Below are 21,555 nucleotides of genomic sequence, written 5' to 3' on the forward strand. Positions count from 1 at the left end.
TGAGGTCTCGCTGAGATGGAGTGGTTGCTCAAGATTACAGGGTGAGTCAGGGCAGGGCTAGGACCATGACCCACACCTCTTGGACCCCTGTATGGCATTCTGTTCTTTGTGCCATCCCTTCAGTTCCTGGAAGCCGCCATAGCCATCATCCTTCAAAAGCTTCCATGAGAGCCCTTAAGAGTAACTGGGGTCAGAGTCGGCCCTGTCCACTGTGGATAGAAGAAATAGACATTCACCAACTCATCAGCAGGGGATACACCAGAGGTGTAGAAGATGGGGGCCAGATACTCTCAGGTGAGTTGGCACAGTCCCACATCTTGGGTGGTTGGCTTTGCTAGGACCCTGAACTTTGTAACCTGCTTCCCACCCCCACCGACCAGGCTATCTCAGTGTATTTACTGCCTTCTCCTGGGACCACTTTCCATGAAATTACACAAAGCCCTACCCTGAGGTAGCAGGATGGACTGCCTTATTTCCTTTCCTTTATTTATTTCTTTAATTTGTAAAAGCCCCTTTCCTACTGAAAATAATTCTTCCCAAGGGCCATGTGTCATGTGACCATTTCTCCCAGCTGCTAACAGACACGGTCATTCCAATCCCCTAATACTTTTCCTTTTGTGTTCTAAGTCCCCACAGCATCACTTTTCAAGTTCCTTGTTCATACATGAATGAACCCATTCTCCAGTTCTAGCTAGATCCATAGACTACGATGTAGTCACGTGGCACTGGCCAGCCAGTTACAGGAGTAATGCCGTCGTCCCCATCACCACCACCACCACCACCAACAACAATGACATCACCACTCTGTGTGTTTACTGAAGAATCTCCATGTGCCAGGCATTGTTTTATGTGCTCTTCATGCATATCTCACTTCAGACTCAGAAGCACCCATATTAGACTGGTACTGGCATCATCCCAATTTAACAGAGAAGGAAAATGAGGCACATAGAGGTTTAACTTGGACCCACTACGAAAGGATAATAATAGCTATCATTTAATGACCACCTAGTATGTCCCGGACACTTGGCTAGATACTTTGCATCCTCTACACTTCATAACAATCTTACAAATATTACTGCCCTCATTTTACAGATGTCAAAACTGAGGCTTAGTAAGATTAAGTGACTTGCCAGAGTCTAGAGCTCTGGGTTAGCATTAAGCGTATATTTTATTCAGATAATCCAGGCATGTCTGACTGCAAAGTCAGGGTTCTTTCCAGTATAGCAAATAGTCCCTAGAACTGGGAGTCAGAAGAGCCACATGCTACCCTTGATCTGGTATTTCTCAAAATGCAGCCTTTGGACTCGCCATCATAGACCTGCCTGAGGTGCTTATTACAAATGAACCCCCAGTATCAGAATCTCTGGGGGTGGCTCTGGGGATTTTCATTTCAAATAATAATTTCTTTGGGTGAATTTCTGGTAAACTCAGCTACAGTCACGAAACATTTCTGTTTCCTGCAGAGGCAATGATCTCCCTTCCTCTTCTCTGCTTTGTGAACGTTTCTTCTATGGGCCCCATTCGAGGGCCAAGCAAAGAGAGTGTCCTACTCACCTCACACGCAGTACCACGCCTGGCACACAGCCGGTGCACTGTCAGTGTGTGCTGACTGAAGGGACGCAATACATGTTTACTGCGCATTTGCTTTTAAGCATGAACTAATCACTGAGTTCCCCGGAGCGTTCTTCTAATGCTAACTGCCCCGCATACGATTGCTATTCACGTCCATCAAGAACTTCCAGCAAACATGAAAATCCTAAAGTCCTCTATAATTGTCAAAGAAATGACCAAATACTGCCTTCCTCCCTGTCTCTTCTTTCTGTCCCCTCTCCTTTTCTTCATTCCACTAGCTCACAGTTATCAATATACAGCACTCCATCCAGAGCACAGAAAAAAACAAATAAGCAAAAGTGGAACCTAATACGAAATATTTTGGCAGGACCAACAATAAGATTAAATACAATCATCACATTCGCCCCCAAACTATGGAAACAAATGAAACCGTCATCTGCAAAAAGAGCATAGAAAAATTGAACTTAAAAAGAAAAAAATAGCAAAAGTGATAATGGTCACAGATAGGAGCTGACAGAAGCACTCCTTAAGGACAAGATTCTGACAGCTTCTCACTGGAGAAATATTCTTACAACAAGCTAAGAAAATGAGATTACTGCTGTGACGCAGTGCTCACCCCCTAGGGTTTACTTGTCACAAGCAGGAAGACACCAAGATACATCTCTTATCTCATCCTATAAAGGAATTTCTGCTCAGGGTTAGGCTACTCAGAAAATTAACAAAGTAAGCACAAATACTTTAGGTTAGTATGTAATCAAAACATATATCACAAACATATGTCACAAAGCCAGTAAGATCATACTGGTTAAACAAGGGTTCTGGAGTCAGAATGCTCTAACTAAAGACTATTTTCCAGTTCACTAATTCTCTCTTCTGCTCTGTTCAGTATGCTGAGTTGCTCAATATGCTGAGTTTATTTTATTTTTATCTGGTAGTTTTATTTGGGATTTTCTCAAATCTACTCTGTCACTTTGAAAATTTGTGATCTGAAGTCTGTGCACAGCTCCTGTTCTGCTGGTTCCTCTTCACGTTGCTCTGTTTCCCTGTGTGCTCGGTTTTCTTCAACTGCTTGTTAGTTTCTGGTCTTGGAAAAAAAAATTTGGAGAGGTTCTCTGAAGCCTTGGGTGGATGTGCCCACCTCAAATGATGTCCTCAGCATGAAGCTCCTTTTCGAAGTCAGGTCACGTATATAAATACCCAGGGTGCAAATCTGTGCCAGAGTTAGTCTATGGCCACAAATTTTCCTCTTTTCCTTTTTCTCCAGCTGCTCTACTTGGCTCTGAAAAGCCTTCTCTTCTGCTCCTGGGATGGGGGAGGAAGAGCAGCTCTAACTCTGGTTTGCCCTTGCACCCGGGGTGCATGGCCAAGGGAACCCTTCAACCTTCCAGTGTGACATGGGGAAGACCTCCTCCGAGACCCTCTGCCGTCAGGGGGCCCCCACATCATTCACAGCTGCGGGACGGGCAAACGTCCTCAGGAACAGGCAGCTCTGTTGCTCTGACGTTCTGCTCTCCCCTCTATTGTAGGACTCCATCTGAAAAATGTCCTGGGAATCCCACTCTTTAGCTCCTCAGTGCACTTGAGATGGCTTTAAAAGTATTTTATTTAGCATTTTCAACAGAAGAGTTGGTTTTTCAACAGAAGAGTTGGTTCAAATAACCTACTACCAGAAACTAGAAGCTGGTACCCTAATTAAATCTTGACTGTCACTACTTGGTCAGCTCTGAGACTCTGGACTAAAGTTACTTTGCCTTTGGTTTCCTCATCTGTAAAATGAAGATGATGATGATGATGATGATGATGATGATGATGATGATGATGATAATAATAATAATAAATTAAAAAACTTAATGGAGTTGTGTGAACATTAAATGAATCCATGTAATATGCTCGATTCAGTACATGCCACATGGGAATGCTTGGTAAATATTGGCCTCCTTTCAATCCTCACCATCACCATTGCATGAGCTTGGCCAACTAAGTTGGATCATGTAATCTGCATAGGTTTTGTTCTGGGTAAAGATAACTTCCAAGAATAGGAATAGTCTAGGTAGAAAAAAATGTTCAAGAGATGAGAAGAGTTATTTAGATTGTCCTCCTGATCCCAAAAGACAGGTATCTACAAAAGGTTTCTTAATTTCAAAATTTCAGGCATTCATAACAATAATGTCAAATTTTATGTTTGATTATTAAAAAATGATAATAAACCACAATAACTGAAGAGTAGGTTAAAGTTCCAGGGACTTCTATCTTTAAAACAGAGTAAAAGTTCAGTGATTAGAGTTTCTCAGAAATGGTTTAACATATGCCCACAAAGCCTTCTGGACCCCTTCTGTAATCCTTCTGGATGAAATCCTCTTAAAATACAGTTGAAAATGTTTCCAGCTTTGGATTAAAATGTCTGTTAATCCTAATTATCTACCCCTAAAATGGGATGTGTCCTTGAACACGCCACTTCATTTTCCGGGTCTGAGTATCCTCACTGGTCAATGAGGAGGTTGGACCAGATGACTTTCCAAGTCTCCTACAAGCACCAATAAGCCCATAAGTCAGCACTGTTTTTGTTTGTTTGTTTTAATGACTTACAATCTTACACAAGTTTCCCTATTTTTTTCCCAATTACCATTTTCTTGTCCCTTACACTTCAGATCATAGGAGAATAAAGCGAGACTGTTCACATATGTAGGGCAGCTGACTATATTTGAGTCATCTTGGTGTCTTCTATACTTTATCATGCAAGTAAGACAATACAAAAAGTTAAATGTTCCACTTATAACTGGTAAACCTGTCATTTTTGGAATGCAGCTTTCAGGAACTGAGTCATTCATTTAGTGCTGTGTGAGGCGCTGGATATAGACAATGAGCGGAATAAACCCTGCCCCTGTGAAAATCCTCATCTAGATTTGCAGAGACACATAAATAATCGGGATAGTGTGAGAGGCACAGCAGTTAAGAGTTTAGTCTCTGGAGGCTGGTGACTCCAGTTTGACTCCTGACTCAGCCACTTATTAGCTGTATGAACTTGGGTAAGTCACTAAACTTCTCTATCCCTCCGTTTCTTCATCTGTAAAAGGACAATAATATCACCTACCTCATAGGGTTGCTGTGAGGGTTTAAAGAGTTAATACAAAGAGTAAAGGTTGAAAAGAGTGACTGGCACCTGGTTCTCCTTAAGTGTTGGCTATTATTATCATTGCTATTATCACTGCACAGAAACAGGTATGAATATAAATGTGAGAGGAATGGATGTAAAATGAGGGTAAGACATCACATGATCTCTAATTGTATATCCCCACAATCTGTTATTTGTCCTCTACCCGACACCTCCCTGCCCCCACCCATGTCACATCACGCTCTATTTCTGAGTCTTTGCTCACCTTCCCACCAGATCGCTCTTTTTCATAAGTGCCCTTTTCACATGCTGCATGAAGCATCAAATTTGTACATTAAATGCCTCCTTATTCTCTAAAGATACGCTTGGTACAACTTCAGTCTTTATTACGTCACATACGACGTGGCTACAGATAACGCCATGTTTCCTATTTCGCCCACGTCTCACAGCGTGCCTGGCTAACTGCATGGAAGGCGCTCAGCAAGTGCGGGCTGATTAACTGAAGGCACCCAGTTTCAAAAACCAGCTTTCACTGGCAGAGATCAGAGGTTGGCAAACTTTTCCTGTAATGGGCCAGACAGTAAACATTTTTCACTTTGTGGGTCATATGGTCTCTGCTGCAATTGTCACAACTACTCCAAGGTGCCACCGGCGTGCTGGAGCAGCCACAGACAACACATAAACAAGTGGGCGTGGTCACGTGCCGGTAACACTTCCTTTTTCTAAAATTTTATTTTTTACTTTGAAATAGTTATTAACAAACAAGCAGCTGAAAAACACATACACAGGGAGGTTTTGTGCACCCTTCCCCCAGTTCCCCCAGTGGCAGTACTATAACACAGTATCACGACACCTCAGGCAGGGGTTAGGACCTGTAGCAGAACAGCAGGACCCTCACTCCAGCCTCTGATCTCACACATATTAGGCAAGTACGTGGCTGGTGGGAACCTGCTGAATTGAGCAAGGCTTACTCTCAGGCTTCCACACTCTTTGCTTCCTAGGTATCTTATGCTTTTTACAGCTTGAACGATAAAGTTGATGACTAGAATTCACTCACCCAAGAAGCAAAGCAATTTTAGCTTCGCCTCTCTGAGCTAACGTTTCCAAATTTTAATCCTCATATTTTTCAATTAAGAGATGGATGCGTCACATTCATCCATAAACAAAAAGTGCGGGGAAGTAATTTCTTCAATGTACACCTGGGAAAGACAACTGTAATCTAAATTTGTACATTCAAACATAATGCAATTTAATTATTAGAGCAATTTGAAGCCATTAAGAACATGACGGGGAGTGGAGAAGTTTCATTGATTTTTTTTGTTTGTTTTAAATCAAAGCATTCCATATTTTTTTCAAAGACTGAAATCATGGCATTTGGCAAGGTTTTTTAAATTATAAAGGTGGCTCACAGATCCAGCTAACCTGGTAGAGCCAAGAGGGTGATTATGTTTTATAAAAAATAGATATGATGACGTCAGAGGTTAATTTTTTCACATTACCTAGAAAAATGAGAAAGAATGAATTTTCTTTAAAAACAATGCAAGGCAAAAATTAACCATGCTGGTATCTCAATTAAAAAAATGCTTGGTACTGTTCTGAGAATAAGACCCCGGGTTCCAGCCACACTTCATTTAACTCCGTATAAGGACTACTGGACGTGAAATGGACTACCTGAATACATTTAGAGCCCTCATCAAAAGATCTAAACTTAAGATGTTAAAACAAAACTTTGCCCCCAGAATGATACTAGGTAAGTTTCCTGCTTGCCTCCTGCAACCCCCCACTCTTGAAGTGATTGTGGAAACGAGTAAATAAAAGCAATTTTATGGACACAAATAACTTCCCTTACTTAAAAGGTAGGAAAAAGAAAAAAGTCAAAGCTAAGTCCACATTAGTCATCGAAACAGTTCTATGCTTCTATTTGTATACTGGTAAGCTTATTTCAGAGGGACTAATTAAATTATCTTACAATAGGCATGAACTCAACAAGGAAACAGAATACAGATACACAAGTTCAAGAGAGAACTGTCTGTTAAACCCTTACACTCAGAGATCCATAAGTAATCATTTAACTTTCAATTAATGATTTAATTTTGATCTGGTGCCAAAGCATGTTTATATTCCTGGAAAACACTGCTGATCTTACTGACTGACATTTTAGTATACTTTAGGGTTAATTAAATAAGCGATGTGGCAAAGTATGTTGTAAGATGCAATTTTTCTGTTAAGATTAAACTTCAGAAATTGGTGATTTCATACTTGAACAAACCGGTTAAGTCAATGAAGTCAGAAAAGTTGGCAGCTCCTGTATAGACTCTACCGTCCTTTAGGAGGGTTTAACAATCGGCTCGTGACTGGGTTGACTCTGCAATTTACGATCTGTTAGGCTAAAAGTGTGGAATTAATTCAAGAATTATACATTACCAAGTACATAAAGATAAAGACGTTGGCTTTAAATGTTGTTTTTGCATAAGTTTACTTACCGCCATATAAGCATTTGTTCCGACATACGTCTTGGCTATAGAATTCACCAGCTATGAGACAAAACAGTCTGTTAGAACAATATAAAGATAATGTGGAAATAAAATGGGCAATTATTCCTCATTTAACCTACAATCATCATTTCTATAAATCAACTAAAAATTATGTAAAAGGGAACAAATTCATCTACAAAGGCATTTAAAAATGATTAAATCTCTCTTTTCTTTTGAATGTGATTTCCGATTTAAACCAGCACAGCATTACAGTTTATAGCAGATAACCTTAAACAATTCACTTACGCAGGATGCTTATCGCTTTAGTACCCCAAACCCGCCTGATATAAAAAGTCAATTTGAAGTAGAATTTGAGCACACTCATTTTTGAGTCAGATGGTTCAGGATGTGAATGAAACCCCGTGCATTACCAGAATGAAACAAACACTAAATACGCTGGAGGGATAACAGACTTTGACAACTCATAATACAACGATGACCTTCGCTTTGGTCTTCGTGTTTGGCTGGGAGTAAAGGTGGCTGCAATTCAAATCAACATCACAGCACGCTCATGGGTCACTATCACTGGGGATCTCAGGGGAGGCCCAAAATGGAAATTAATTAAAATTTGTGCTGCACATTGTAATGGCCCTCCACCATTGTTGCTCCCAATATTAATTCTTATTGTGGGCCAGTTGGGCTCCCCAGGCACAGCTCCCACTCTGCCCTCCCTTTTGTCTGGCCAAAACGCTTTCATATCAAAGCTGCATATCAATGAAGTTTGCTATTCGTAAGTAGTAATTACAATATCAGCAGTTTTTACTGTCATTAAACAATGAACAATCATATTTTGATGAAGGAAACGCGCTCGGAGATTAAAAATGAATAACACAATCCCAGCCGAGGAGAAGATGCAGGGTTCTGTTTGTCTGGCAGCTAGGTGCTTTTTCAATCCAGAGAGTAGACTGAAGATAGAAAGTGGATGTTACAGGGAAGAGAGAAAATCAGAAGGAAAAAGAGACCTACCTGAGTGCTAACTCCAAAATCACACAGCTTGACTTGTCCTCTGGTGTTTACTAGCATATTGGAGGGCTTCACATCTACAAAAGGACCAGAAAAGTTCACGCAACTAATTCCGTATCTACAGTGCTTGTCCTAGAAAAAGCACACACGCTCATCATACCATATTGCAGAAGTGACATCATCTGTTCAGCCCGAATTCTAATCACAAATTTAATGCAAAGCATTTTATCTGGAGGCAAAATGTAAGGACCTAACTCCCTCACTTCCACCCATTTCTGGTTTCTGTAGAAGCAAGGGTTTATTTATTTCACATGAAAGTCAAATAAAATCTTGGCTTCCAACAAGAGTAAACAAAACCATCATCCTACTCCAGCTTTCAGGAAAAGGAGATAAGAAAATGTAATCTTCTTGCAAAGATTCTGTACAGAAAGGCTTAGCTCTGCCCTCAGTGTGAAACGGCTCCTCCCACCTAAGAAGCAGTAAGGCCAAAGGGAAGCCAGCGAGGAAAAAAACCATTCAAATGTTTGCTGGTAAAAGGTTATATATGACAGAAACAATGAGAACACGAGTGCAGTACTGCGATTTCCTGGTTTTATGTGTAAATGCTGCTTCAGATAATCCTCAGAAATTGACCTAAAAGAGGTGTGTGTGCTTGTGTGTGTGCATGCGTGTACTTATAAATCTTTGTTTTGTTTACCCTTCTCTTCCCTTACATCATTTTTGACTGTTGCTAGAGTTAACAAAAGAACTGACATAGCGTTTGCCAAGGCGTCAGTTGCTAAATAATGACACAAAGGGTTTCTGTGCAGCATCGTCAGTGAAAACAATGGGCCTTTTCAGGAATTCAAGGAGCCTACAAAAACTGTCCAGCAGGATAAGAGCACAGCACTTTTAATGGTACAGAACAGTTCCTGCTTCAACCTTTCACCTTCAAGGGCAAAAGTGGTCTGGAAAAGACAACGTCCTATATTTAGTAAGGCATATAACCTTAATTACCCCAAAACTGAAAAAGAGACTCATAATTTTTTATGTAACATCTCAAAAAAATCTGAGTTAATTTCACTCCAACCCTCCACCCTGCAAAAGGGTACCCCCGAAAGCATCTTGCCAAGAGTAGGTACTTAAGCTCAAACTCGGTAACCAACGATTACCGAACCTACCTACCATATGACAGGCAACAGGCCAGGTACATTCTCATATGCATGCTCATTTGGTGCTGCCTGACTGACATTAGAATGTAAACTTCACAAAAGTAGGGGCTTTGTCTTTTCTATTGACTACTAACATCCCAGACCTCGAAGAGTGCCAGGCATACAGTTAAGTGCTTAATAAGTATTTGCTGAATGGATGAGAATGAATGAGTGGAAACCACGAACATGCATTATTTCGTTAACGGCTCTGCTTCCGTGATGGGGTTAGCAGCACACCCTGTCAGGTAAGACCCAGTATGTACTTCTGTTAGGGGGGGCTTTCTCTTTGTATACAAGTCAGTATGTGTTTGCAGGTGTAAGGGCTTTTACCAAATGGTCTCTCTGCCTCTGGTTTTCCCCAATTTTAATACAACTCTTATATCACCATCATATTAAATATACCACTCTCACTATATCATTCCTTGAGGAGGAAGTAAAACATTCCCTGACCTCCCCGGCCAACCCAAATGGGAGCTCCTTAAGAACAGGGCTGTGCATTCGAATGTGCTCCAGCAGTCCGCACAAAAATTCACACCACAGACAGCCACAGCCAGCCACAAATGTGTGCCAAGTTGAAAGAACTGTTAGACTCTACAAACTCTGGTCTTATTTTCCAAATCGAATTCTCATTACAGGCTCTCAACTTGGAATATTTTCCTTTTGGACAATCTGCTCTTTTATACATTGACACCCTTAAACCACTCTGAATCCACCACATCAGATGGAGACAGTTAATGAACAAATATTCTGAGCTCCTGGGAGATGGAGCTGCCTGGAAATTACAAGGTATAAGAAAATTAACACATCTTTAGCTTTAATCACATACATATTTGACTTAAATGGATCAACAGAGAAATAAAACAAAATTTCTATATTATGTTCTAAGAGGCAAGATGTAAATAAGAACTTTATGGCATTTTCAGTGCTCCAACAATATCTACTTTTACTTACATATAAGTACTTTTACTACTGTGTGACTTTTGCACATTCACCTTTTAGTCTAGTTTTCAGGAATACTTTACGTGTGAAAGTAGCAGACACACAGCCATCCTCAAAACAATCTTTGTACTCCAACTAGACTGCTTCAGTCACTGTCTCCAAAGAACCCCCCATTACTAAGCCTTCCTTTGTTTACACTGTCTGTCCCCGCCACCGAACCCCCGGGTTTAGAAACCCTTCTTCGATTATTTTTTGACTGAACTCTGCCCATCTTTCAAACTCAAGTACCCCACTTCCCAGTTATCCTAACTACTCAAGTCATCAAAGTCTCTGCTTTCTTTGAACTGCTAAAGCATTTACTGTCTGTACCATGTGGAGCTGAGCATGTGGCACTTTTATTTTTTACTAGTAATTACTCACCATATTTACTGTTACAGGTACCACCAAGTCCTAAGTTCACAGCACAGGAATACACTTTACACATTTTTGTCTGTATCCTATTTGAGCGCAGTGTCTTGCTACCGGTTGATGGCTTTCTCAGTAATACACTTAATTTGCTAGTGTAAGTGTTCTCCCCACCAGCAACATCATTTGAACATAACAGATCCTTTTAAACAAAACCAGCGGATTCAGGCTAGGAGACAGAGACTTGGATTTTAGTCTTTTGGGCCCTGCCACAAGTTTGGCGTGTGACTCTGGAGTAGGCATGGGACATTTTAGCTTTCAACTCTGTGAAAAGATTATTCGGGAGATAATAAAAGTCACTGTATCAATCTTAAAGAACTGTGGGGATTAAATGAGATAATTGATGTAAAATAGCTTGTAAACTGTCAAACACTCTATAAATATAAGGTATGATCATTATCCACTGGCAATAAACCAAGCTACAAGAAGTGTTATATTTCATTATGTTCAGGAAATGATTTCTGCAGCTACTGCAGTAAATCCAGGCTGTGTTTGGGTAAAAGACTTGTTGAAAGAAAAGAATTTCCAAAGCCCAGTAAGTAGAATGATAAAACCAATTCAATGTTTATGAGGAAGCGCTTCTGCCAGGTTGCTGAGGCCGTCTTGGAGCCCGTCCCCTGCTACCTCTGCGCTCAGCCTTCCGAATCCCCTCCCTGCCCACTCCGCTTCATCTCGCTGGTCTCCCTGCCAGGCTCCTGCTCTGTGATTCCATATCCCTGGAAAACCCTGCTCCCACATACAAGCATGGCCTGCTCCTTAACTTCTTTTTGGGTTTCTGCTCAAATGTTTCTCTTCAAAGAGAAGCCTTCCTTCCTCAACCACCCACCACGAACAACAGTATCTTCCCACTCCAGACGCCCCCTGTTCTCTCTCCCCTGTTCTTGGCAGCACTGACACACTCCATTTGTACGTGCAAATCTGCTCCCTCTCAGTCCTCCTCTCTTGAAGGAAAGCTCCATAAAGGCAGAGATTTGATCTGTTTTGTTCACTCCTGTGTCTAGAATGGTGCCCGGTATGGACAAGAAACAGTACGTGTTGAACAGAACGGTGAATGACTATTCCCACTGAACAGACGGGCAAACACGCTCACCTGGGGAAGCGTGAATCCGGGCTGAGAAGGAGCTGCAACTTTTCCCACTTAATGGCATGGAATAAATATATTTCACTATTAATAAATCTATTTGTAGATGACATTTTTCATTCTGAGAAGAATCTGGCGTTCAGAAATACTCGTTCAACAAGTATTTACTGACACCTTACCGTGGGCCAGATATGACAAGAGATGCTGCGGGGAGAAGTGTGAGTGAGACCTATCTCGGCCCCCCAGGAGAGTGCAGCCCGAGGAACTGCTGGTGTATGTTTTGACCAAAAACAGTGCAAATGAGAATTCAGGACAATAAAGCTGCTATGTATCCTCTAAATGAGATTTTCTTCCTGAAAAATTGGCAAGCTTCCTATAACAAGAACAGTAAGTTATGTAACTAAATAGCTCCCAAGCCTGGCTGTGCATTAAAACAAAACAAAACAAAACAAAACCTTTTTGAGTTTAAACTCAGATCTACTGAATCAGAAACCAATCTAATACAGCCTAGTCTTCAGCACTTAGAAAAGACCAACAAAACCTGCTGTATTTCCCTCTAATTTAACTGCTGGCAAGTTCAGGATATCTGAAGACAAAGTTCATCTATTGCTTAACTTTTTAAAATCAATTTTATTCATTAAAAAACCAATTTTATTGCAGTCATTCTGAATATACAGTTTAACAAGTGCGACAACTGTATACACTCATGTAACCATATCATAATCAAGATATGAAACATTTATATCACCCCCAAAAGTTCCCTGGGCCCCTCTAAGGTCAACTCCACCCTGACTGATCTCTGGCAATCACTGACTGGTTTCTGTTATGTGAGATGACTTTTACCTTTTCTACATAGATTATAAACCCCATAATATGGTGCTATAATTTTTGCTTTAAACTGTCTGGTGATTAGTGTTTGGTTGGTATTTCCCTGTCATTAACATTTAAAGTGGATATCCTGCAGATGGTACACAGCTGGGTCTTAGTTTTTAAACCAGTCTGACAATTTGTGCTTTTCATCTCAGTATTTATACCATTCACATTTAATGTAATTATTGATATAGCTGAGTTCAACTCTACCATCTTACGATTTGTCCCACGTTTGCTCCTTTTTTCTTCTTTTATTGCCTTCTTTTAGATTAGCTGTGCTCTTTTTAGTATTCCACTGATCTCTACTACCGGCTTCTAAATTCGAAGCTGGCAAACTTTTTCTGTAAAGGGCCATATTTCAGGTGGAGGGCCACATGGTCTTCCTGTAACTACTGAGCTTTGCCATCGTAGTGCAGAAGCAATCTTAGGTGATATGTAAATGAACTGGCATGGCTGTGTTCCAACAGTATTTGTTTACAAAAAGAAGTTGTGAGCCAAATTAGGCCCGCGGGCTAAAGTTTGCCCGCCCATTTGAAGTTTCTTTCTTTCTTTTTTTAATGGCTGTTCTAGGGTTTACAATATGTTTAACTTCTCATCGTCTACTTTCTTTCTTTTTTTTTTAACGATTTCTTTATTTTCTTTCCACTTTCTCTTTTTTTTTCTTGGTGGGGAGGGGGGAGGTAATTTGGTTTATTTATTCATTTATTTATTTTTAACAGATGTACTGAGGATTGAACCCAGGACCTCATGCATGCTAAGCCTGCACTCTACCACTGAGCTATACCCTCCCCCTCCAATATTCTACTTTCAAATATTAGGATATTTAATTTATAATGTAAGAACCTTAGAACAGTATGTTTTCATTTTCTTCCTCTCATCCTTTGTGCTACTGTTATACATCTTTCCTCTATATATGTCATAAACCCCACAATATAATGTCCTTATTTTTGCTTTAAATAATAATCTTTTCAAAAATTTAAAGAAAAAAGTGCTTTCTTTGCCTTAAAAAGTCTCCATTTAACCGTTATTTTGGAAAAATAAATTTACTGGCATGGAATTCTGGATTCAGTAGGTTTTCTTTTTTTCCAACACTTTAATGATGCCTTCCCACTATCTTCTGGCTTGCATAGTTTCCATTATTATTTTTGCCATTATTATCTTTGTTCCCCTCTATTTAGTGTATTATGTTTACTCTGAATATTTTAAAGATTTTAAAGTATCACTGGCTTTCACATTTTTTATGTTGACATACTTCGGTATGGTTTGTGTTTAACCTGGTTAGTTTGTTAGGCTTCTTAGATCTCTGGGTTTACAGGTTTCATCAAACTTGGAAATTTGGGGCAGCATTATTCCTTCAAATTATTTCCTGTTCCCTTTTCTTTCTTCTTTCCTTCTGAGACTCCACTTATACACACATCCTAGACTTCTTGATGATGTTTCAAAGACCTCTGAGACTGTGCTCATTTTTCAAGTTTCTTTTTTCTTTGCAGTAATTTTAGATAATTTCTATATCTCTAATATCAAGATCACAAATTGCTTCTTCCACAGTGTCCAATCTACTGCTAATTCCATCAAGTGAAATTTTTACTTCAGATATTTTATTTTTCATATCTGGGAGTTCCACGTGGTTCTTTTTTTATGTCTTCCATCTCTTTCCTCATAATGCTCATGTTTTCTTTAAAATCTTTGAGTATATTTACCATAACTGTTCTAAAGTGCTTGTTTGCTAAGTGGGAGTAAGGAGAGTCCCATTTCTATTGACTGACTGTTCTCCTCGTTATGGTCTTCCATCCATTATCATAAAAAAAAAATTTTCAACTTACTGATTTTTATTTAGATGCCAGATATTCTGAACTTACATTGTTGAGCAAATTTGTTGTAATTCTTTAAACAGTGTTAAACTTGATACTAGAAGGTAGTTAGCTTACTTGCAGATAGCCAGATCATACTGAGGATTACTTTGGAGTTTCTAAGGAAATCCCAGAGCAACCCTCCTTTAGGGCTAGGTTAGCCCCACTATTGAAGCATGACCCCTTTAAAGTCTCTCCTGGATGCTCCAATGTATTCAAAACGGTCTCTTTACTCTGGCTGTTTAGAATTTTAAAAATTCCCAACTTTGTGTAAGCTTTAGGAATTGTTTAGCTTACAGATCCCCACAAATTTTCATTCCCGGACTAGCTTTGCAAGATTCCACCCTACAAGAGCAGAGGTTGACACTCAGTCAAAAAACCTCAAGGAGACTCCCACAAAAGCTCTTGAGCTCTTTCTCTGCACAGTTCCTGCCTCTCTAGGAGTCTGCCCTGTAAAACCCAGCCATTCTGGCCTTCTTGATATCCAAACTCTGTCTCTTCAGCTCAGTAAGATATCTGAGCTCTGTTTGGGTTCCCCTTCCCTGTGCTGCAGACCGGAAATTGTCTCCAGGCAGAAAGCATGGGTGATCACAGGCCTCATCTCATCTGTTTCCCTTCTCTCCAGGATCACAGTCCTGCACTGCTTGTTATCTAATATCTGAAAACAGATGTTTCATAAATTATGTCTAGCTTCCTCATTGTTTTCAGCGAAGCCCAAGTGCCATTAGCACTGATGCCTTCCTAGGCAGACGTGGAAATACCTTTATTTTAAAATACTTGTTTTTCGTCTTTTGTTCATTGTTTTGACCTCCCATTGTAAGCTGCCTCAAATCCTTTTTTGAAATAAATAGGATATAGATAATATTAAGACTTTATTTAGTTAGGCTAAATCTGAATTCATGTGACAGGATTTGAAGCAAATGGAGTCTTTTAAAATGTTGGAATGAGGATAGCTCTCTGATTTGTTTCACTTTATCTGAATAAAATAGTCCACCTTATATAGGAAGTATCAATATTGCTAGTACATAGCCACAGAACTTAGCGCTTCCATGTTTTCATTTAAAACATGCAAATTCTATAATTCTCAAGAATAGCTCCAGGAATACTAAAAAGATTTTTGGGGGTTTTTCTTTTTCTCGCTTTTCTTCAGCTTCATTCCAAACGATAAACAACAGCACAACAGATTAGGCAAGAACGATTCCTTTTAAGGAGATAGTTATATCTATGTTTATTTTAATACACTCTCAAGTCATGGCAAACAGCAACTGAGAGCACACAGCTTTTCATTTAGCTCACTTAAAAACATCACAGTCTTTCTTCTGTAAGCAAAGTGCAGAAAAGATGAGTCATTAAAGTGACTGATTAGAGGTGGCAATCATCAGGGCAGATGTAAGTCATTTTGGTTTAATCAGGCCATTAATTATTAGGGTTTATCAATTAGTTTTATTGAAGGCAAGGGAGCTTAAATGAATAGTAGGGCATTGATTTTTAACTGAGACATTTTCTAAAAGAAAATACAAATGAGGTGTTTAGAATTTGAAATTACATACAGGTCCTTTTCATACCACTAAAAAGAAATAAGCTTCATCTAATATAAACTATAAGCCTTTAATAAAAAAAACAAAATTAACTCTAATCCATTGCATTACATATAAAATAACATATTTTAATGTTCCCTAATTTGAGGTTTTCTTTAAATTAAGAAAAAAAGAGAGAGGGCTCATAAATAAAATCAGAAAAGAAAGAGGAGGTGTTACAGCTGACACCACAGAAATACAAAGTATCGTAAGAGACCACTATGAATAATTGTATGCCAACAAATTGGACAACATAGAAGAAATGGATAAACTCCTATAACCACACAAACTTCCAAAGCTGAATCATGAAGATATGGAGACTCTAAAGAGACCAATTACTAGTAAGGAGATTAAATCAATAATTTAAAAACTTCCTAAAAACAGAAGACCAGGACCAGATGGCTTCACTAGTGAATTCTACCAAATACGCAAAGAAAAATTAATACCAATCCTTCTTAAACTCTTCCAAAAGACAGAAGAAAAGGGAACAGTTTCAAACTCATTTTACAAGGGCAGCCTTACCCTGATACCAAAACCAGACAAAAATACCACAGGAAAAGAAAATTACAGGCCTATATCCCTGATGAACACAAATGCAAAAATTCTTAATAAAATATTAGCACACTGAACTCAACAGCACATTAAAAGGATCATACACCATAATCAAGTGGGATTTATTTCAGGGATGCAAGGATGGTTCAATATCTGCAAATCAATCAACATGATACATACATCAACAAAATAAAGGATAAATATCACACAATCATCTTAATAGAAGCAGACGAAAACATGACAAAATTCAACATCCTTTTTTGATTAAAAACTCTCAACTAAGTGGGTACAGAGGGAACATACCTCACATACCTCAACATAATAAAGGCCATATATGATAAGCCCATAGCCAACATCATACTCAATGGTGAAAAGCTAACACTTTTCTTCTAAAGTAAGGAACAAGACAAGGATGACCAGTTTTGTCACTTTCATTCAACACAGTATTGGCAGTCCCAGCCAGAACAATTAAGCAAGAAAAAGAAATAAAAGGCATCCAAATTGGAAAGGCAGATGTCATATTCACAGATGTCATCAATATACATATATTCCTACACACTTCACCAAAAAACTGTTAGAACAAATAAATGAATCTAGTAAAGTTGCAGGATACAAAATCAGTATACAGAAATTTGTTGTGTTTCCATATACTAATAATGAATTATCAGAGAGAGAAATAAGGAAAACCATCCCATTTACAATTGTGTCAAAAAGAACAAAATATGTAGGGAATAAATTTAAGGAGGTAAAAGACCTATACACTGAACAATGTAAGACAATGATGAAAGAAACCGAAGAAGATACAAATAAACTAAAGATATTCTGTACTCATGGATTGGAAGAATTAACATTATTCAAATGTCCACCTTACTCAAAGCAAATTACAGATTCGATCCAATCCCTATCAAAAATCTAATGGCACTTTTCACAGAAACAGAACAATTCTAAAATTTGTATGGAACCACAAAAGATCCCTGAATAGCCAAAGCAATCTTGAGAAAGAAGAATGAAGCTGGAGGCTTCACACTCCCTGATTTCAAACTATATTACAAAGCTATAGTAATCAAAATGGTATGATATGGACATAAAAACAGACACATAAATGAATGAACAGAATATAGAGCCCAGAGATAAACCCACATTCACACAATCAATTGATGAGAAAAAAGCCAAGAATACAAAATGGAAAAAGGACAGTCTCTTAAATAAATGGTGTTGGGAAAATTGGACAGCCACATTTTAAAAAAATGAAACTGGACCATTATCTTACACCACACACAAAAATTCATTCAAAGTGGATGAGAGATTTGCATATAAGACCTGAAACCATGAAACCCCTAGAAGAAAACACAGGAGGTAAGCTCCTTGACATCAGTCTTGGCAGTAATTTTTTGGATTTGACTTCAAAAGCAAAAGCAACAAAAGCAAACATAAACAAGTGGGACTACATCAAACTAAAAAGCTTTGCACAGCAGAGGAAGCCATCAACAAAATGAAAAGGCAACTGAATGAGAGAAAATATTTGCAAATCAAACATCTGATAAAGGGTTAGTACCTAAAATATAAAAAGAACTCAAACAACTTAACAGTTTAAAAAAATCTGATTAAAAATGAGCAGAGGAACTGAAGAGACATTTTTCTCAATAAGACATATAGATGGCCAACAGGGACATGAAAAGGTGCTCCATATCACTCATCATCAGGGAAATGCAAATTAAAACCACAGTGATATATCACTTCACACCTGATCAAACAGCTATTATCAAAAAGATAAGAAATAACAAGTGCTGGTAAGGATGTGGAGAAAAGGGAACACTTGTGCACAGTTGATGGAAATGAAAATTGGTACACCCACTATGGAAAACAGTATGGAGATTCCTCAAAATATTAAAAATAGAACTACCATGAGATCCAGCAAGTCCACTTCTGGGCATTTATGCAAAAACAAAAAAAAAAAAAAACAAAAACAAAAAATTATGAACTCCAAAAGATATATACACATGTTCATTGCAGCATGATTTATAATAGCCAAATACGGAAATAAATGTCCATTGACAAATAAAGAAAATATGGCATAAATTTACAGTGAAGTATTATTCGGCCATAAAATACAGTAAGATCTTGTCATTTGAGACAACATAGATGGACCCTGAGGGCACTGCGCTAATCAGATAGAGAAACATAAATACCACATGATTGCCCTTATAAGTGGAATCTAAACGCAACAATAACAACAATAAAAACAAGCCCACAGGTACAAAGAACACATTGGTGTTTGCCAGAGGAGGGGGACGGGGGTAAAATGGCTCAAAGAGTCTAACGTACAGACTTCTGTTTTTAAAGTAAGTATGTCTCAGGGATGTAATGTACAGCATGGCAACTACATTTAATAATCCTGTACTGCATATTTTAAAGTTGCGAAGAGAATAAATTATAAAAGTTATCACAGGAAAAAAAATTTGTAACAATGTATGGTGATAAGATGTTAACTAGACTCATTGTAGCAATCATTTCATAACATTCAAATATTGAATCGTTATGTCATACACCTGAAACTAACATAATGTTGTATGTCAATTATCAATTTAAAAAGATACTTAAAAAAAGGAATGGACTGCTCACATACCCATGCTACTAAATGAAGAAAACTCAAAAAGATTATGCTAAATGAAAGAAGTGAAACAGAAAAGACTTTCTAATGTATTAATCTGTTTACGTAAAATGTCTAGAAGAGGCAAATCTATAAATTCAGGAAACAGATTAGTGGTTCTCAGAGGCTGGGGCTGGGAGCAGGAGGTGACTGCAAATTGACATTCGGATTCTCTTCTGGGGTGATGGAAAACGTTCTCAAGTGGATTATGCTGACAGTTACACAATTCTGCAACTTATTAACAATGCCTGAATCACACACTTAAAATGTACACAAAAACTTTGTGATACGCAAATTTCATAATAAAGCTGTTTGAGAAAATCAGCCTCAAAACACAGCCATTTAACTTCTTACTGGTTTCTCCACAGTTTTTCAGGTGTTCAGTGAGCCCTGTGGTTACTTTCCTACTCTATTTATAACAAAATACCAGACATCAGTTAATTACACTGATCATATACCACGTATTAATTGTAAAATGGTATTCCCTCTCAAAACCGACATGCTCTGGAAGGCCTAACTGTGATTATAAATATTTTTTAAGGGTTACTTCTGTGTATTTAAGATTATTCTCCCAAATGACTAAGGCTATGTACACAAAATGTGAAAACAATTGGTTCAAACACGTAAATTTTATCAACCAATCGTAGTTGCCTCAATAATCTCCAGTCACTGCTCTGGCTGATTTTCAGGCTGGACTTCTTTTTTTTTTCCCACTGAATTGACCAAATTGACTGTGGAAATTGGTATCATGTTGAGACAAACCCATGTTGCCACCCATAACCGCCTCATGCAGGAAACTGTATCTTTACACATGCTGCATCAATTAGCCATTAAAGGATCCACATAAACAGCCTCAAGCTGAAGCTCGCTAATAAAGGCCCAGAAGAGCATGTGCTTTCGGCAGCTCTTCACAAAGGCTCCCCCGCCCACTGCCCAGCCCCCGCCCCCAACACAATCAGGGGTCAGTGTGGGAGGTGACTCTCGCTCAGGAAGTGGCTGGGTACCGAGGGGGTCGTTCAAAACCGATAAATGAAACCTCTTTCACAGAACTACAGTTGGAGTTAGCCAATGTTTTACATAGCAGGGCCCTACCCATCAATTTCCTTTAAGTTTACTCCCAGAGACAACCATGACTTCGTACATGCGATTCTGCTTTCCCATCAGAAGAAGAAAATCCATGCAAACTGAGGACTGCCTTTTTGCTGTGATCTGCTTGTATCAGGTGCTGGTGATTCTCTCTCACTTCTCCTCCCTTTTGGTCTCCGTTTTGTTTTATATTTAAAGTATTTAGAAATTGTCATACTAAGTGAAGCCAGAAAGAGAAACAAAAATACCAAATGATATCACTTGTATGTGGAATCTTAAAAAAAAAAAAGGGACATATGAATTTATTTACAAAACAGAAACAGAATCACAGACATAGAAAACAAACCTGTGGTTACCAGAGTGGGAAGAGCGGGTGGTGAAGGGATAAACTGAGAGTTTGGGATTTGCAGATACTAACTGCTATATATAAAATAGATAAACAGCAAGGTCCCACTATATAGTACAGGGAACTATATTCAATACCTTGTAATAGCCTATAATGAATAAGAAAATATATATATGTGTGTATGTATAACTGAATCACTATGCTGTACACCAGAAATTAACACAACATTGTAGACTGACTATACTTCAATCAAAAAAAATCTATCTTTCTTAAAGAAATTAATTTGCTCTGTTCTTTCATGTGTAAGCCTCACTGACTGCTTTTAGAAACAGGCACAGTACAATCCTTAAGGAAACATGAGTTCAGTTTTAAAATACGGTATGTGGCTTTACTGCAGGATGATAATGGAAGCAGAAATAAACTTCTCTTCAACTTTCTCCCTCTATAAAGCAATGACACTGTTTTGCTTGAATGCCAGGAATCCACTTTCAGTTTACGAGAAGCCAGAGGACATATTGGCAGGTCTTCACTCCTAGTAACCTCTCCTAGCACTATGCCAGGGTGCTTCAGCAAACGTCTCATTATGTTTAACTGTCTTATGAAAAGACAGCAACTAATATATCTATCTAGTTATTTCTTGGGGACTGCATTCTAATGAATGAGAACAGCAGGTACAATTAAATACAGGCTATGCTGACATTCCGCATTACAAATTCATCTGCGCACAACAGGAACACGCTTAAGAGAAAACCACAATGCAACACAGAA

At 38.6% G+C, this 21,555-nt stretch overlaps 1 protein-coding gene across 8 annotated transcripts in view; it reads right to left on the minus strand.

Annotated features, from left to right (window-relative positions):
* The window catches only part of MAP2K5 (mitogen-activated protein kinase kinase 5), a 235,746-nt gene that overhangs the window by 99,700 nt on the left and 114,491 nt on the right, over positions 1–21,555 (minus strand). For all 8 annotated transcript variants that reach the window (XM_045517039.2, XM_045517034.2, XM_045517029.2 and 5 more), the window contains exons 14-15: positions 8,185–8,258; positions 7,168–7,218 (exon numbers count right to left, since the gene is read on the minus strand). In XM_045517039.2, the coding sequence (XP_045372995.1) occupies positions 7,168–7,218; positions 8,185–8,258 (125 nt within the window). The remainder of the gene's footprint in view (positions 1–7,167; positions 7,219–8,184; positions 8,259–21,555) is intronic.

Source organism: Camelus bactrianus, chromosome 6 (genome assembly GCF_048773025.1).
Source record: "Camelus bactrianus isolate YW-2024 breed Bactrian camel chromosome 6, ASM4877302v1, whole genome shotgun sequence".
NCBI lineage: Eukaryota > Metazoa > Chordata > Mammalia > Artiodactyla > Camelidae > Camelus > Camelus bactrianus.